Below are 17,864 nucleotides of genomic sequence, written 5' to 3' on the forward strand. Positions count from 1 at the left end.
AAAGGCTTTCACAACTAATAACTGTTTGTCCATCTTTGATCTTACTGCCTTCATTCTGAGTGAAATTGGGTTAATTATAATGAAATTGTAGGTATGTTGTCAGATATATTACTTTTTTCTGGCCTGTTTTTGTCTTCAGTTTTCACATGACAGATATTTTAGGGTAAATGATAATGTAGGAAAGCAGTGAATTTAGTATAATGTACTTAATCCAATCCTTTGATCTCATATTTGTCGTTCTTTGACTTTCTGGAAGAAAGAGGGCAGTGAAGATGAAATATAATTTATCTGCGCTGCTGGAGTAAAACCCTGCAATAATAAGAAAGACTTATTAAAGTATTGGTGCTATTCGAGCTTTGCTGCAGTGGCAGAATTCAGTGCAAAAATAAAAGGAAGAACAGAGAATAAGAGGAAATAATCTTCTTTTTTGTCTGTTGTTCTGCAGATAGGGAAGTTGTTGGTTATTTATAGCTCTCCTTTTTGGATAATCAGGAGATTTCACGTGCAACTCAGTCATGTACACAAGATGTATAAACATTAAAGTTCGTGTTTATCACAGTCATTATGAATAATATGTACTTTGAAGTTAGGAATTCGTGTAGAAATTATTCAGAAATACACTTTATTCTACAAGGAATAATAAGATGTTTCTTACTGATGCTCTTGCTGCTTGACAGCGAGGTGTTCCATCTTTGTCCACACCATTGTATTTTGCCAGATCAGATCTTTCCAAGCAAACATTTCCCCTAATGATTAGTTGAAAGATAATTTAATCAGTTGGCAAATATATGATCTTCAGCAACATCAGTATGAGCAGGAGAAAGTTTAGAACACTTATAAGTATTTTCTCTGGAATTCATAGGAACCATTTCAGCTGCCCTGATGTCAGTTTTTTCAGGAGGAAGAAATAGTCACCCTAAATATTAGTTTACATTTGCTAGTTCTAGGAAAATCAGTAAAATCTCTAAGGATTCTCTAGGAAGAGCTCCTACAAGGACACTACAGGACCGTTCTTTTTCCCTTTTTTACCCTGCTTTTATACAGTGTAAGTACTACAAGCGAATACACATTAAAAAGTATATACTAATACCAAAAATCAACCTTACAGAGGTTTCTAATGTCTTTTTGTTCTGTTGTAGCCAAATACCTCTGGATAATAATAAAGGCCTCAGTTTTGAATGTTGTTAGGTGTATTCCAGAAAACTGTCAAAAAAAAGTAAAAGTAAACTACCTAAGTCAGCTATGTGCTTGCATTCCATATGGGTTACATTTGTTGATTATTATTCTTTGCTTTACCCTCCAGTTGATGAGTAGTATCTCCATTTATGTACCTGGAGTTACACTGATGTAAACCAGAAGACACATTCATTGTATCAGTTAAAAAAAAAAGTCAATTTAAGGGGCTTGGATTATACTTCTGTTGAGTGAGGGAACATTCTAACAGTTTCATGGATTAAAGCCTTAAAACCTCAGAAATTTAAAAGTGAACAACAAAATGCCTTTGTAGGAAAGAGACATTTTATTTTTCTTGCCTCCTTCACCTTGTCCTTTTTGTGTTACAGTTTAGTTTTAGAAAATGGAGATACAGTGAAATCTGATTTTGCAATAATCAGGGATTTATGTCTTTGAAATTCTTCTTGTGTAGCCAACTACAAGATAATGGGATCTATCCCATTTTAGGTCCTAGCATGTCTAAAAACTACCTTAATGTCTGCAAACAGCTCTAGCTCTGAGATAGGCGAAAGAATTTTGAGAATTTTGGGACCTTTTCTTGTGAGTATTTTTAGTTAGGAAAATTTTCTTGGCCTACTGGATAATGCAATATGAGAGAAAAGAGCAGAAGGTGGTGAGTAATTATGCCTCAGGCCAAAACTTCTTCTTGAACTAGACTTCACATGTGATGTATTAAACCATGGGAAACTGCATACTTGAAATTAATTTAGATCATCTAGAAATGCTCTCAGATTCCTGACCTTCTAACAATTTAGAGCCTTAGCTATTGGCCATCAGGTCAAATTGGCCTTTAGGAAGCTTTGAACTTTAAAGCCATGCAGAGTAAAAACTAAAAGCTTCTTCCAAAATAAAAAAGCAAGAGAAATGTAACTCTTTCTTCCAAGGGAGTGGATCTTTATAGAACCTGATGAGTTCCCCTTGCAGTGTGGAGAGTCCATAAAATGCTCTGTAGGTTTTTCGAGAAAGTGTAGGTATAAAATCTTGCTGTAAAACTAGGAACAGTGAGTTACATTAACTGTTTGCTTCTTGGAGGGGTATGAAGCCAGAATCTGTTTCTCAAAGCAGAGGTAATGAACAGAATGTGGCATTGATTATGTCATTTTATCGTTTATAATGGCAGCACCTACCCACAAACTGATATAAAAATTCTATAAAAAAAAGAAAGAATGTATTGTTAGAGTAGGAGTTTATCCAACTAAGAGATTTCACAATGTTAAATGGAGTGTTTTCTAAGATTTTTTTAAATACTTTGTTTCATCATGTAGTTTAAAAATAATGCTTCCAAAAGCTAGAGACTTAAACATGCCTTCTGATCTGGTCCATCTCTATTAGCTGATCAAATCAGTTGCTTTGTTTATGCACGTGAACCTGAAACCACATGTTCCTAATTTGGAAACCACATGGTGGTCACCTTGCTACTAGAGTGTAGTCTTTTAGCATATTGTTAATTTATTTCCAAAATACACATTGGGTATTTGAGTCTCAAATTTTTATACAGAGCCTGAACACAATTTTTATGAAGATTTGTTCCTGGTTTCAAGGGTTATGCCTCTTTCCCTCACAAAGTAAAGCAACACTTTAATATGTCTATCTGAGCTCAACTCCTGTGCTTCATGCAGTAGTTTTTTGCAGTGTTTTTGCACACAGTTTGTTCCTTCTTTTTCTTTCTGCTTCATCTGAACTTTTGCAGCGTGCCAAGATGGACCCAGCAGTGTTTTGCCCTTTCAAAGGCAAATGGATAAACAAGAGAAAAGGTGATTATCTGAGAAACAGAGTGAAGCTTTTTGAAAGCTTTGAAGCTTTTAGTTTACTTGTTGTGCATAAGCTGCCTTTCCTGCTGCTTTCTAGTGCCCTTGCTCTATTATCATATCCGTGGATTTCTTCCTCTCAGCAAATGAAATTGTCCTAAGATTTTGTTCCTTCTTTCTTCCTTTAAAATGTATTTACTGTCGTTTATCAGCTCAAATAATCTCATGAGCGTATGGTATATATCTCATTATGCCCTCCAGCAAACTACTCCATACAGAGCAGTTCTGGGCCATTGGTTACTACATTACCTTCAAGGTGTTTTGTACTAGCTAAATATGAAATCTCTACAAGAGTTCTGCTCATTCAGGAGTGCTAAATGGGAAAAAAAATATAAAATATAGTGATGTATTTGTTAGGCAACTAAGCAGATCACTCCCTCTATAAAAATGCTCAATATTTTAATTCTAAAAGATAATTGATTCCAGAACTTAGAGTCCTGTACTGGTTCCAGTCTTTGCATCAAACTTCTAGAATCACCTACGTGATTTCAAAATATTTTTAGAATTACTTGTTTCTAAGTAATTAAGCGAAAGAGTAAGTCCCATTAATTGCAACCTCCCCTCCCCTAAACCCAGCCCCATTTTTCTTTGCTGTGGTATTTCTAGAATCTTTTGCATCACAGATTTGTGTTCTTACATGATCAATTTAGTCCTCTAGTTATCAAAAGCAGATAGATTACCTTTATTGTATGTACAGTCTTATTGATGAGTTTCTCACTGATAAGTTTTTCCCTATGCCTGATTCTTCTGGTCTTGTTCTTGTATACTGAACTTCAGTCATCTGAAGTCAATTAATTATTTCCTATCTTCCCCCTTTGTTTAAGTTTTAAACATTTCACAGTAATTTTGCAGGTGCCTTGCTTTGTCCTGGTATTAGCAAAAGCTTTCTTTTTTCAAATAGAAGTTCATTGATTTCATCATAAAGTAAAAAGATCAATAGCTGACATAAAAAGAAGCTTAAATGAAGATAATGGAAAGCAAATTAATATGGAATTAAATATTGTAAATAAGTTCTGCCAGCCCACTGATGTCAGGGCAGGTTTTTTTAACAAATATTTTTATTATTAACCCTGTATCCTTGATACAAAATTATATATAAACTTTATTATGGCTCATTTTTTCCTTCATACCTGTAAATAGTGTCCCCTGCAAATGAGAAAATGTTTGCTTCTCCAGGGAACTGCTGGACATCAAGTAACTTACTGTCTGTTTCTCCATTTCATGTTCTGTTGTCACAGTCCAAACTGCTCTGATCTTAAATGGTGCTGTTTACATACCGTAGAGTAAGTGGCAGCAAAAGGTTCTTCTTCCATATTAAAAACAAGATCCACAAGGTTAAACTAAATTTCTGGTTGAATTGTGCCTAACACAAATTTTCAGGTCCTAAAAACCTTCCATCGTGGTTGATTCCTTCACTCCCGTGAGGTTGTGAGCTACAGCAAAAGAGAAATGACTCTGGGGTTTCTAAGTTGTACCCCTAAAATGCACAGATAGTTTGTGACAGTAAGAGAGAGGGACAGAGAATAAGAGAATGGAAAAGGAGCCTTGATACACCCCCTTGTGCTTCTGGCAGAGCAGCACTCTGGATGCACAGAAAAAATGGCACTCTGTGAAAAAAAGATGGAGAAAACGGTAGTTTGGGATAATTCAACTATACATGCTCTTACAGCAGTTCCCTTTTTAGACCATGTTGGATGATTAAAACTGTTTTCAAAGTACAATTCCATTCAATGCAATCACAGTAATGCTAGAAATCACAAACACAATTAGTAAATCTAATTTTTAGAAGACGTTCTGGCTTGCTTTATGCGTTCATTAGATCAAATGCACTTTCATCCATCCTCAGAAAGGGGTTGTCTTTAGATGTTGGTCTTACATTGATATATAGAGCAAGATTTAATATAGTGCAAGATCAAAACCCCACTAAACTCATTGCAGGATTCTCATTGATCTAATAGGTACTGCATGAGGATCTTGTTTGGTTTGGCTTTGAGGCCAGTATGGACTGTATTGTGGGAGAAAGAGGAGATGTGTTTAGATCCTAAGAGGATTTATGATTAAGAAATGATTTTTTTTTTCCTAGAAGGACTGTCAAAGAACTTACTCTTTTTCCAAGTGTGAAAGGGCATTTATGTGAGAATAGATGAATAAACAAATATGTGTATATGCACCTATCTTCTGAGGTTGATTCTTTTTTCCTTCCTTCCCTCTCCTGGTAATTCAGAAAAAATCTTTACAGTATGAAGGCCTTGCTTAGGTTTTTTTCACTGAAATACAAGTGTGATTTTTTTTTTTCTTTTCAGCTCTTTTTTTACTCCAAAGCAGTTATTTTTCATTTAGTAGAACTGTTTCTCTGGGAAGGATGCTATTGTCTATCGTCCTTCTAACAGCCTTTCTAAACATCTCATTTAGAAATAATTAGCATTAGTAATAATTAAAATACCACTATCTGTCCTCTAGAGGCGGTACAAAAGTATTAAGGAGAAAGAGCCTCACCATATAATTTGATGCTGTTTTACATCTCACAAAATGTAATGTCCACAAGTATGTTGAAAGTTTCCACACAAAGTTCAGAGAGCAGATGCAGACAGATATGACTTAGCTGACTGTTTTAAAAGTTGAGCACATTTAGATTTTTTTTTGTGTTGATGTTTCTCATTTTAAAAACAAGATTACTAGACAGTGCATTAGAAATTCTTCAGTCATTTATATTAATAAGCAGTAAATGTATTTTAGAAAATGTGTAAAATGTTCAAAAGGTGGAACCATTTTGTTAAAAAGATGTTAAGTATATGTAATTCTTTGGTATGCTCTACTATTTCTTAAATTCAACCTGATACCTTTGCAACTCCTGTGTTTTCATATTTCACAAGAGCTAAGTTCTTTCTTCTTTGTCATTTTTAGGAATCTTTTTTAAAGACAGAACTAGAATTGTAATTTTCGTTTATATTTTATGACTCTCTTCTCCATAGCAACATTTAGATTTCCTCTGATGGGCGTACTTTGCATGCAGTGCACGGTCTATCCTTGACTAAAATGCTGTAGTTTCTGAAAAATATGTGATAGCTCAGTAAAACAATTACGTGAACAAAGAAGGATTTGCTGTTAAATCCCTTGAAAATTCAAGTGCATTTTCCTTAGAGATGTCAGCCCAGTGAGGTGCAGGTTAATGTCATACTTTTAATATTTATACTGAAACCTTAACATCAGGAATGTCCCAGTAGGAGGCTGAATTTTATTTCTTCATCTGTGTGTGCATGTAATCATCTGTGATGCCTGTAGTAGATGGTTCCAGAAAGGGGGGAATAAGTGCATAGATTGTAAAAGAAAAATCACCAAAATCATAACATTTAAATGCTGTATCTTATAGCAACTAAGCAAGCAGATTTTAAAGCAGAAAGTTTACATTTACTGTTAAAAACTAAGTGTGCATATTCTTTCTATTCTCTCCCAAGTTTTTTTACCTTTTATGGGAAGAGCTGGGGAAACCTGCCTGGTAATGTATGAAGTGCTTTGCATTTCTGCATTTGCCACAACACTTCACATCTTTCCTGAAAGTGTATTTTTAAAAAGTAAAAGTTCTAACCCATACATCCAGTGCCAAATTCAGAGTCAATATGTGACATGAACAGGATGAGTCTGAACATTGCAAACATCGGAAATGTAGCGATGACTTGAGGTTAAATTTAGTGCAGTTCTGAAAGTATTTACAGAAATGGCTGTACTATCAAAACCATATTCGGACTTGTTGATTATTTACTGACATGTTTGTAGTTAATTCCTATTGATTTTTATCGTATCTGATTATGAAACAATCAAGTCCATAGGGCTGTCAGCATTTTTCTGTGACTGGTGACATTTAAAAGCTTGGCAGGAGAATAGGTCTGTGGAAATCAGGTCAGTGAAAGTAAAATAAGAGTTTCTTTTTTATTTTTCAATGCTTTAACATAAGTACATTGCAATAATATATTTTTTTATAATGATAACTTCGTGCAATTATTGGAAAAACAGAAAATGGAGAGTTAATTTCATGATGATATATGCTATTTTTATTTCTTTAGTAATAGAAGACAAATTTCTAAAATAATAAAAAAACTGTTGACTGTAGTTTAGTCTTGCAAAAGATTTGGGTTTTGCTATTCTTTAAAAAAAACATAAGGTTGAATTCTGATGCAACAGACGCGTAACTCTATAATTCTAATATGTTTTCCTTTAAGACTTTTAGACATGGTTGGAAATCTAGGACATACAGTTACATAGTGTTTTGAACAAATCGTTGAAACAGCTATAAAAGATTTTAAAAGTGTATGGCTTTTTCTTTTGGAATTATCACTAAAACACAAAATCAGTCTTGATGAACTTATTTTGTTAAGGGTGAAAGGAGACAGACTTTTACAAGGTCTTTATCAGAACTCCTGGTCCTATAACATACACCTCCTACTTCTGAGACAGTATTTCAGATCTCTCTGTGCTACTGTGTGCTGCACTCAATACTATGGCCTCACAGTATCGGATCCAAACAGTAGTGCAAAATCCTTGCTGTTGGATCCCTTTGCCTGTGTAGGGTTGTTTTACCATGTTAGAAGTGACTGTGATTGTTCTTTTTCTGATAATACCAAACACATTTCCACGAAGAGCTGGAAACAATACCAGATTATTTGCAAATGTGGACAGCATGACACTGTGTGCAACGATGGTATTGAAAAACCTCCTGCAGTTGTTTATTCTGTTTTACATTGTGTGACAGGACCCCAAGTTGACCTGAATTTGGAAGTGGAATTCTCAACATGTCTTACTGGCATCAAGCATATTGGGAACCTCAGGGGGCTTGCAGTTTCTGAGGAGTAATGTTTTAAAATCCAAAAGAGAATAAGAAAATGTGAGACAGCAAATGGCCAGGCTTCCTCCCTGCATCTATGCCCCATCATGTGTATTCCTTAGAGACAATCACCAGAGGGAGGAAGAGACACTACTAGAAAACAAATAGGAACAGGAGGTACTTTGGTATGGTTGGAGCTGAATAAAACCATGGAAAGGGCAGAATTTATCATGGGTATAAGTAGGATAGAAAGACCTGCAGTGCTTCAGGGCCAGGGAAAGATCACACAGTTTATTGCAAAACTGCCTCTTAGCAGTGTGTAAAGCAAACCACAGGAATCAGAGGTACCCACTGGGTTTTACACAGAGACAAGCAGGTTTTAGACTATCCAATAAAAGATCAGACCAGAGGACTATTACTGTTATTGTTAGGAAAATTATTTGTTTCCTATTACCTCCCAGAAGGGGTAATGTCAGACAAACCTCCACAGTTTATTTCAAAGGAATTTGTAGCAATTATTAAAGTGAATTGCTGACATATAGGATCTTGTAACAGCCAAGTTTCAAATCAGCAGTGGAATGAAGATTTATCTGACTTGAACAAAGACAGATTTTTTTTTTTTTAAGGAAACAACTGTGAACCTGGATTTTGAAGCTTAGGTGAAAAGTGTCAAGCCCAGGAAAAGGCATGATGGAATGTAGATCTTGTCTACTGGCCTTATTATTCTTAATCAAGGTTGTGACTACTAATATTTCAGAACAAGCAAGTATTCTTGATTTTATAAGAGGTTATATAAATTCAGCAATAGATAATACAGATCTCTAATTTGTAAATGCTTATCAATGTGCTCTCGAAAATAATCTGAGTAAAAGCAATAGGGATGTGTTCGTATGCAAAAGTGTGTAGCATCTAGTGTTTGTGGTAATTATTAATAGGAAATCTTCACTTGCATTCCATCTGACTGTAACTCCCTCACATGACCAAACTTGACCAAATTGTATTTATCTGAAGGGATAAGCTTAAATAGGAGTAAACTCAAGCTCTGAAAAGAAGTAGTAAAAATTACATTGAAGAGTAATTAATATTTGTATGAGAATTTAACATAAATTTGAGGTCTCAATAGAGCCTTGTGTGTGTGCATGCATTTGTGTTTTGGCTTTCTTTGTTTGTTCAGGTTTTTAATTCTTTCGTTCACACACCACACAGCCCCTACACCCCTTTCTTTGAACCTCTCTCCCCTGTCTGGGACCATCAGCTTTCCAATTTAGTTTGAATCTTATCTTCAAATAAGAGTTTCTGCAATGATACTTCTGTACCTAACATTGTATGTACTGCATTGGCTGCCTTGACTGCACTTGACATACTCTTTGGTGGAAGATGGCATACAAATTAGCTCCTTATGAAAACATGTGAGTTTGCTATGTGTAGTGGGCTTGGGGAAACCACAGAGTTCTTCAGGATTTATTCCCAAATTGGGACTTTGGACATCATTCTTCACTGCACCTGTCTTTATCTCAGATGCCAATGAAAAGATGCTTGCAATTTTTACATGTATTTAAGAAGAAGATGGCATTAACAAAAAAACCCCCACAAACCCACAAAAACAAAACCTCCACAAAAAAGTGTTATAGAGCAAACCGGTTTCATTGCTATATTCTTCTTTTGTCTGAATGTAAAAAAGAAGAAACTTCCACTTCTCAGAGTCGAAGTAGTTAACCAAGTAAAAAACTAATAAGTAGTTAAACTTTAAAGAAAGGCTTTAAAGTGCTCTAACCTGTTATACAGGATTTAGATCATGTATTTACAGTTCAGAGATATCTGTACTTTCTGCAGCAACCCTCGTATATGGTTCAATGTAATCAATTATTAAAAACCCCGGGCTTTTAAAGAAACACATAGAAGTTATACTTCAATGTGACCATGGTTTGTATTTTGCTATTGGATTGCTGAAGTTTTAGGATGACAGAATTTTACTTGCAGCTATTCTCCCTGCCGTGAATTTTGTTACATTTTATATTGTGAAAACAGAGAAATTGTGACTGGTTGCTCCCAGTGTTTGTGGATTAGAGATCATGTGACAGTTCCCTTTTGTGATGTGTTCTGATGTGAATATCTGCTTTTAGCAGAGGACCCTGTGGAAGTTGGTTTTTTTTCTGTTCTTTTTTTAATTCAGAGCAAGGACAAAAGGTCAGTTTGAAGCTCACTAGAGATCTTGAAGGTCTTTTTTGCATTTGGCATCGATTCACCTGCCTGTTTCTGTGTTCAACTGATGCTTATAAAGAACAATTTATATGAGAAAAACAAATTTTCTGAGAAGGTGGATTTAGCACAAGGCTGGGTTGCTGTGTATGGTGGATTTCTCTACAAGTATGAAGTAGGAAGAGAAGAATTCAGAAAAAGGGAAAACTCTATTGGGCCTATAATACTTTGGTTTTCTGACTTCCTCCCCTGCAATGGGTTTTCTTTTTTCTAAAGTGAAAACAGAACCCATCCTTCAACTCTTGATAACCAAGGTATTTTATGTGTAATGGAGTCTCCTACCTGCTCTCCCTGCCTTTCTACATGAGTTGTTGCTTACAGTAAATACTGTAAGCATACAGTCAGGGTTGTCTAAGAACAATCTTGTCTAACAACATCTGTGTGATATAAATATGCATATATGCATAAACACTTATCTTTTATTTGCATATATGGACATATAATCATACTTGTCTTTACAGCACAGAAATGTATTGTTCTATGCATAATGTATTGTATATTATGCATGTATTATAACATGTTTACATAAGCAGTTACTAACATTTTCTTAACATTTTGTTTTTCTTTCCTCTGTTATTGAGAATATAGCCTTCTACTTTAATATGATAATCTGCTCTTGATGTCCATGTCAGTTAAAACTTAAGCTATCTTTATATTGAATTATATTTGTGTGCAGGAAGATGGAACTACTTCACAGTTCATGTGTGATACCATATCTGATGAGAAAACAATCCCTCTCTTAGTGTTGTGATATTTAACAAATTGCATGGTGCTTTTTTGATACCTAGTAGAGAAGCTGTCAACTCATAAACTCAGTTAAAAAGCCCTCAATAAGTTAAATCAATTGGCAGTGTAAACCTGGTTCCTCTAGTTTCTTTCCTCTATACTTTGTTTTATATTATGCTTATGATTTTATTAATACAACAGCTAAAGTAGCTGTTCAAATTAATTTAGTATATAATGATTGCTTGTTCTGTTTTGTTGTTTTCCAGCTCCCTCAGGCTCAAAAGGTAAAATATTTTAATCCAATCTTAGTCATTCAAAGCAGTCACCAGTCCTTCATGTTTCCATGGTGGTGTGAGTGTGGTACAGCAGTGATCAGTGAAACAGTTCACTGTGAGGGGCTCTGGGCTGGGCTGCAGGAAGGGAGCTCCCATCCAGCCCAGCTGAGGAACCTGCTGAGAGCAGCTCCTCAGATGTATGAGCTATTTTAACATGATAGGCATCTAGTAGCCTACAACTTTGAAACAACAGGGAGGCTATTTTATCAACAATTTGAAATAATAATAAGGATTACAAAATATAAAACCACCCCATTACTCCATGTGAAACATCTCTGGATCATTTTGTCTCTGCAGAACCCGTGGTATAGCTGGTACCCTTTCACTGATCCCCACTGTATCTATCAGCACACCTCTGAACACATTCAACATTTGACTTCTCTAATAGGTTGCATAGTTTTCGTGCTCTTGCCTTTCAACCACTTCTGCATCGATATGGTATGATAGCACAGCCACCACTGCACATCATGGTAGCACAGTGATTGTGGCAAAGTTGAGGGATTGCTTGATGCCTGTTGCATCATCCTTATGTATTTCACAAATATAATTAAAGCTTCCAGAAACTAGAAAATGTAGATGATGTTCTGTGGTGTTGGTAAAAAATATTAAAATGAAAAAAAGGAATGGAATATGCTGGGAAATTGCAATACTTACTTTCCCAAATTATTCTTATTGTTCTTGGTAACGTACCTTTAATAAGGAATCACAGCAATTAATCAGATAAACATCATTGATAAATTATGACAAAAATTCAGTAGTTAATAAAAGCTATAGGTGAAGTGATCTTCAATGAATAACTTTCAAAGAATGGTGAGGGCCTCCATGGAAATCATGATTAACTAACTTTTTAGCTTAAAAAGCAAGAAATATGAGATGTGAGCTTTTATTTTTATGATGCTATGTATATTCAAAATTTTCTTGTTTATGGAGCTCAGAAAATTCTATTACAAATCTGCAGCTAATGTGCTGTTTTGTGACTGGGCTGTGTCTGTAGTTTGTTCTTGTTTTGATAGTTGCAGAACATGGTACCAAAAAATGTTGCTTTTTTTTTTTCTTCTGGAAATAGATGGTTTAAAGAAATATTTTGTTTACAGCTTCCAGGAAAAGTAGAAGGACTCAAAGAGTTACTAGACTGGCTAACTTTGGCTTTTTCATATTCACCTGCTTGTCTAAATGTTTGTGCCAAATGCTTCTCTTAGTTTGCAGAAAGAAGAGAGAGTGAGGCTGTAATGTGCTGGTTCAGAATGATACAACCAGTCAGGCTGTTTACCAGATTGTGTTGTGTAGTACTGTATTACCTATTCTGCTGTCCACAATTCTGAGCTATTAAATAATATTTTGGTACAAATTACTAAAGTTCAAGGGTAGTGAAAAAGCACACAGTTTTCATAGAAGGTCAAAAATGCTGGATTTTGGAATGCTTACCCCTTGAGCAAACTAATGCAGAGCTAAAGCCACATATTTTATATATGCATTCATAACTGGTGAATTGTTCAAACTGACTGTGTACTGCTTTAGTGCAGAGAAAGAGGAGAGGGGTGGGAAGGAAGGAATGGGATGGCGAGGGAGGACAGACACACGTAATTCCCGAGGGCTTTTGATAACTTCAGGCAAGAAATATTCCTTTTTATAAGCATGGCCTGACAGCTTATGAACAAAATTAGAGAATCTCTTGCTCTCTGCAAGGTGAAGGGAAGCAGCACAGCTGATTCATGCCTTTATGAATGACTTAGTCACTGGTGTACATGTTTTGCCATATGGTGTCTGAACTTGTACTGTATTTTTGTTGGAATCTATGTATCATCCTGCAAATGTTTTCTCTATAAACATTTCAAACAGTCATGTCTCTCTAAACATGTTCACTTTAATCTTTGAGTGATCTGAAAGAAAAATGTGGCATTTCAAGTTTACCTTTACTATTTTATATCCATTATAAATAGTTCATCATCTTGATGAAATGTGTTATGTCTTATGTGTGAAAGACTTTGGCTACAGTCTTTTCAGTGTTTAGTCAATGTTCTGTGGTGATTAGCTATTGATTTTGAAGACCTGTAGATTCTCAACCAGCAAGTTAAATAACAATTAAAACTGTGACTGTTACGCTCTCTGCTCCAAGTCAAACCGTTGCAAATTCAGAATGAGGAGTTTAAGGTGGATATGTCTGTTGTACCATGATATTTGTCTTGAAAAGATCTTTGTGATATATCCTACACTTAAAATAAGAAATAATACAGAACCAAAACGAAAACCAACAAAAAACCCCTCACCGTAATTTCAGAAAATAGAGATGCTGATTTACTGTGGTTATGTAGCTCTCAGAACAAAATATATCTAGGAAGAGCTAATGTATCTGAAAGAAAGAACCACTACCAGACAAATGAAACAAATTCATTTGAATTTTACTTGTCCTCTATGTTGCTTTTCTGCATGTTTTTAGGTAACCATCCCACAGGGCTGTGAAAATAGCAGTAAAATAAACTAATAACTCAAATGTATCAATTTTCAGATTTGGTTTCCAAAATGACCTTTATCTTTGAAATGCTTAGGAAAAACAGCTTTTTGTATTCATCAAAGAGGATAAGTTATTCTTCCTTAATAGTTAAAAGAGGTGTTTTGTTTCCTAGTAGGAAAGCTTTACTTGCTTTCTTGAGCAAACACAGCAGGAGTCAAAAGCTGTTGCTCTACTCCTGCTGTGATGTTTTGTTCTACTTTGCTTGAGTGAAGAGGTAGAAGTGAATAAATTAGGCACACAAATCAGAAGCAAGTGGTTGTGTTTGGAACATTTAGGATTTTTTAAAAATTATTCTCTCATGAATGAAATCATATTTCCTCCGTATAGAAATGTTTTGATGATATTTGTTGCCAAAAAGTTCCTGACAGCTTTCTTCTCTCTTTCTGTGTTATCCCTTAACTTCTGTAAGTAGTGCTGTGCCCTCCTTTTATCTTGTTGCTATCATCTCTCAACTATTTGGGAGCATCGTTTATCATTTCCTGCATCGTTTACCTTATACTTTGAAGAGTTGAATTAACTGTCACTGGGAATAGAAAATAGAAAACTTGCAAAGCTACTATTTCATTGAAGTGCATGACTAGTGATTCTAGCATTTTTATAAAGTGATAGTAGTTAAGTTGAATCTAATGAAGTACAAAATAATCATAAACAGTTTGATTTAGCATTCCTTTGGATCTGTTTCCTGCTGATGAGGTGCTATTGTCTCTCAGTTTCGTACTGTATGTAGTGATCCATTCAGAAAACCATGTTAAAATTTTCATTTACATGTTAATTGCAATCTTAAATTCAGTTTCCAAACTTCTCTCTAACATTCCTCAACAAGCAAGCTGACTTTTCATAACGTTTTTGAGTCAGAAGTTTATGAACTCTAAGTAACTATTTTGCAATATGAGAGTTTTTCTTGGCGTTTCATTTCTGTGTGCTAAACCTGGAAATTACTCTTTAACTTAATACACTCACACAGATTCCTGTATTGTCTCAGGCCATAATTTAAATCTGTGCCAAAATAATAGTTACTCCTTATTCCTTTAGTCTGTATAAAACACAGTTAAATTAATGAATAATACACAAATTCCAGTTCTCTGGTACTTCCAGCCTACCTCTTGTCTCTAATCAGCACATAAAAGTACAGTAGTCAGAGACGAAGACAACACCTCGTGAAGCAAGTTTATGCAGAGTGGGGAAAGGAAGAAGGTGGAGGGGTTGGGAAGGTGGCAGAGTTATAACAAAGTAGTGAAGAAAAAACCAAAAGCTTTGGCATGAACCCCATAGTTCAAATACATCCCTAAGGAACTGCTGCCTGCCCGAGGTGAAGGTTCAGCAGCAGCATTGTGGCAACCACAGTCAGCGCTGGTGCCTCCTGAGAGGGTTTGCAGTGTTCCCACAGTTTCACCCCACTTTCAGCTCCTCTGAATATAACAGTGTTTCCCCCCTACTTTTCAAATGTTTCTTTTCACAAGGCTGTGCAGCCTATGCCAGCAGATCTTCACTTTGTGGTTTTTCCTTACTGATGTTCCTCAAATCCTGCTTTCTTCCAAACCTGCAACCCCTAAGAAAAATGTTTCAGGGATGCATTTTGAATTCCTCTTTCTGTAAAGGAAACACCTAAGGAAATGGATATTCTTTCCTGTATATGCATTTCTGGAGTTATTCCAGAACCTGCCTTAGTCTTTGTCCTGGGGACGGATGCTGGTGCTGAATGTGAGACTAAACTTTAAGGGGCTCACTCTAAGAGGATCTTCTTTATTTGTTGTTGCTGAAGATCTGTTTGGGGTTGGTCTGAGGGGGAGGTAACCCTCTACAGCAGTGAATTAAAGGGAAAACTGTAGAGGTTAAATCTCCTTCCAGAAGGAATTTTTCTCCAATAATGAAACTATTACTGCTAGGCATTACAGGTCTGTGACTTTCTCAGAGAGTAAGTTCTGTTTCTTTATCCTAAACACCCAAGAGACATTTAGCCTGGGAATGCGTTTTTCCTCATTCTTGAGATTTTTTTTTTAAAGGTTTGTTATTGTTTGCTCAGCATTTTGTCAAACTGAGTGTCCATGGCCCTTGTATAGTTTTCTGCCTAAAACTGTTACCACTGCATCTTTTCAGTAGAGCAACTTCCTGTGGCAGATCACTGGTGCTGTTTCTTTCATTCATCATTTTAGATGATGAATGTAGTGATAACTTATAAAATCCTAGGATCTAGCTGAAATCTGTGTTTTTCTTTTGGGAGTCTAGTTTTACTTTCTCTTGCCAATGTGATCCAAAGTAGCAATTCTGAGACAAAACATAGTGGTGCAAGTTGGACAAGCTACAAGAACTTATTTTTTTTTGCAATGCTATTAGATGAACATTTGAGAAACGAATATTCCATAGCATAATTCATTCCAACTTCAAATTGACCGCCCTCAAGCACTTAAATACATGTATTTTTATCATGATAATTCCATGGTTTAGAGAGCCATAGGAATAATAATAACTAAACTACTTTTGTTTATTCAAGGGTATCTTTCCAGACTTGAAAGAATAAGAAGCATCTGAGGGGCCATACAGTTCAATATTCTCCCATGTGCATGAATCCACACAGATTTAATATTTCACTGATCAGAATTCCCATAAATTCTTATTTAATTAATTTGAAATTTTTATAAGTTTATTATCCAGTCGAACACTGTCAAATAATTGGCATTTTGAGGCTAGTGTTGCCTTGTATTTTTCTTGTAATGGTGGTTCTTCTTAAATGATGGCAGATGTCTTCTTAAATATTCTCTCACCTGACAAAAGAGGTCTACTACTTTGACTCATGATGTAAAAGAGGTGGGAATAGCTTCTACTAAGGGCAAAAAAGAAAGAAAATGAAAATATGAGTGGAAGCTAAGCTTAAAAGAAAATTAAATTGAGGTTTGTTTTGTTGTTTTTCATTTATTAGTAAACACTAGAAGAAGTTATGTTATTGTGAGTTGATGTTTCTAGTAGAAGATGAAATTTGTAGCGTCCTCAAATGTAGAAATAAATCAGAAATGAACAGTTCAGCAGAAAGGTAGAGAATCAAATAATATCTGGAATGACTGGTGGAATAACAGGGCCTGCAATATGAAAACTTTATTGTACACTGGCAGTACTAAAAGAGATATTCAGTGTAGAGATGAGTCCTTTTTTTCCAGTTTTTGGAGGAGAAACTTGAACATGAAAAAATACCCCACTGCAAAGGAGCTCTGCTTGTGCACACGTGGTTTGCCTCAGTTCAGAGGTTCCTGTGTGTGCTGTGTCTGCCACGGGAAGGTCTGGAGTGAGAGGTGTTCACACTGTTTTCATGTCACTGTGGAGAATCTATTCAGGCTCAAACCCCTGGTGTAGACAGCAGAAGCCACTCTCAAGTCTCACACACTGCTGGGGACTCCCAGACACATCCCTGCTCCTTTCCTACCTGAGGAAGTAGGCAGCCCAATACTGGTCACCAGATTAGTCTGACCAGTAGGATAGTGAAGACTGATGAGGTAGTAAAAAAAACCCTTAAAAATATTTCCTCTAAGAAATGTTTGACTACAGTGCTCTTTTTTTTTTCCCAAGCTTACAAAATTCTTTTCTATAACTTTGACTTTGTGGTGTCCAGTTGATAAGTTTGGGAATCGTAATGAATATTTACATTTTCTTTTTGAGAAAAAACATTCAGTCATTCAAAGACTTTATCATAATTTACTGTTTGTGATAGTTAACACTTTTCATTGTGTTAACTTCTAATTAGATGATGATTAAAATAAAAATCCTAGCCAGTCCTGAGGATATCAGTGTTTGCTCTGAATATAACTAATATGAGCTGAAGCTTTATCAGTGATTAGAGCATATATTAGTGGTTTCAGGTTTTTTTCCTCAGAATCACTAAATTTTTCATACACTTGCATGAGCTTTTAGAACTCTGCTACATGTAAGAAATAGTCAGACTTGAAAAGCAACAATGCAAAATACCTAGATCATGACTTCCTTTGGATTTTTTTAATGGACTCTAGCATTAATTGTCTTAGCAGAAATACCTGGTGGCTAACATTCTACTGTTTCAAAGTATTTCTGCCAAAATGTCATTGCCCAGGGAATCAAGCTCCTCCCCAGCAGATAATTCTTCACTGTCTAACAATTTTTTGTGAAGCAAATGTTGCAGCTTGAGTTGGTGACTCAGTAAAACACTG

The 17,864-nt window shown here is 35.6% G+C and overlaps 1 protein-coding gene across 8 annotated transcripts in view; it reads left to right on the top strand.

Annotated features, from left to right (window-relative positions):
• CACNA2D3 (calcium voltage-gated channel auxiliary subunit alpha2delta 3) overlaps positions 1–17,864 on the top strand; it is a 484,187-nt gene that overhangs the window by 356,452 nt on the left and 109,871 nt on the right. For 7 of the 8 annotated variants that reach the window (XR_003527193.1, XM_027640431.1, XM_027640432.1 and 4 more), the window contains one exon: positions 11,112–11,129. The exons of the other annotated variant lie outside the window; for it this stretch is intronic. Coding sequence is in view for 6 of the 7 variants with exons in the window: in XM_027640431.1 (XP_027496232.1) it covers positions 11,112–11,129 (18 nt within the window). In the remaining variant the exon portion in view is untranslated. The remainder of the gene's footprint in view (positions 1–11,111; positions 11,130–17,864) is intronic. 8 annotated transcript variants of the gene reach the window in all.

Source organism: Corapipo altera, unplaced genomic scaffold (genome assembly GCF_003945725.1).
Source record: "Corapipo altera isolate COAL_440 unplaced genomic scaffold, ASM394572v1 55, whole genome shotgun sequence".
Taxonomy (NCBI): Eukaryota; Metazoa; Chordata; class Aves; order Passeriformes; family Pipridae; genus Corapipo; species Corapipo altera.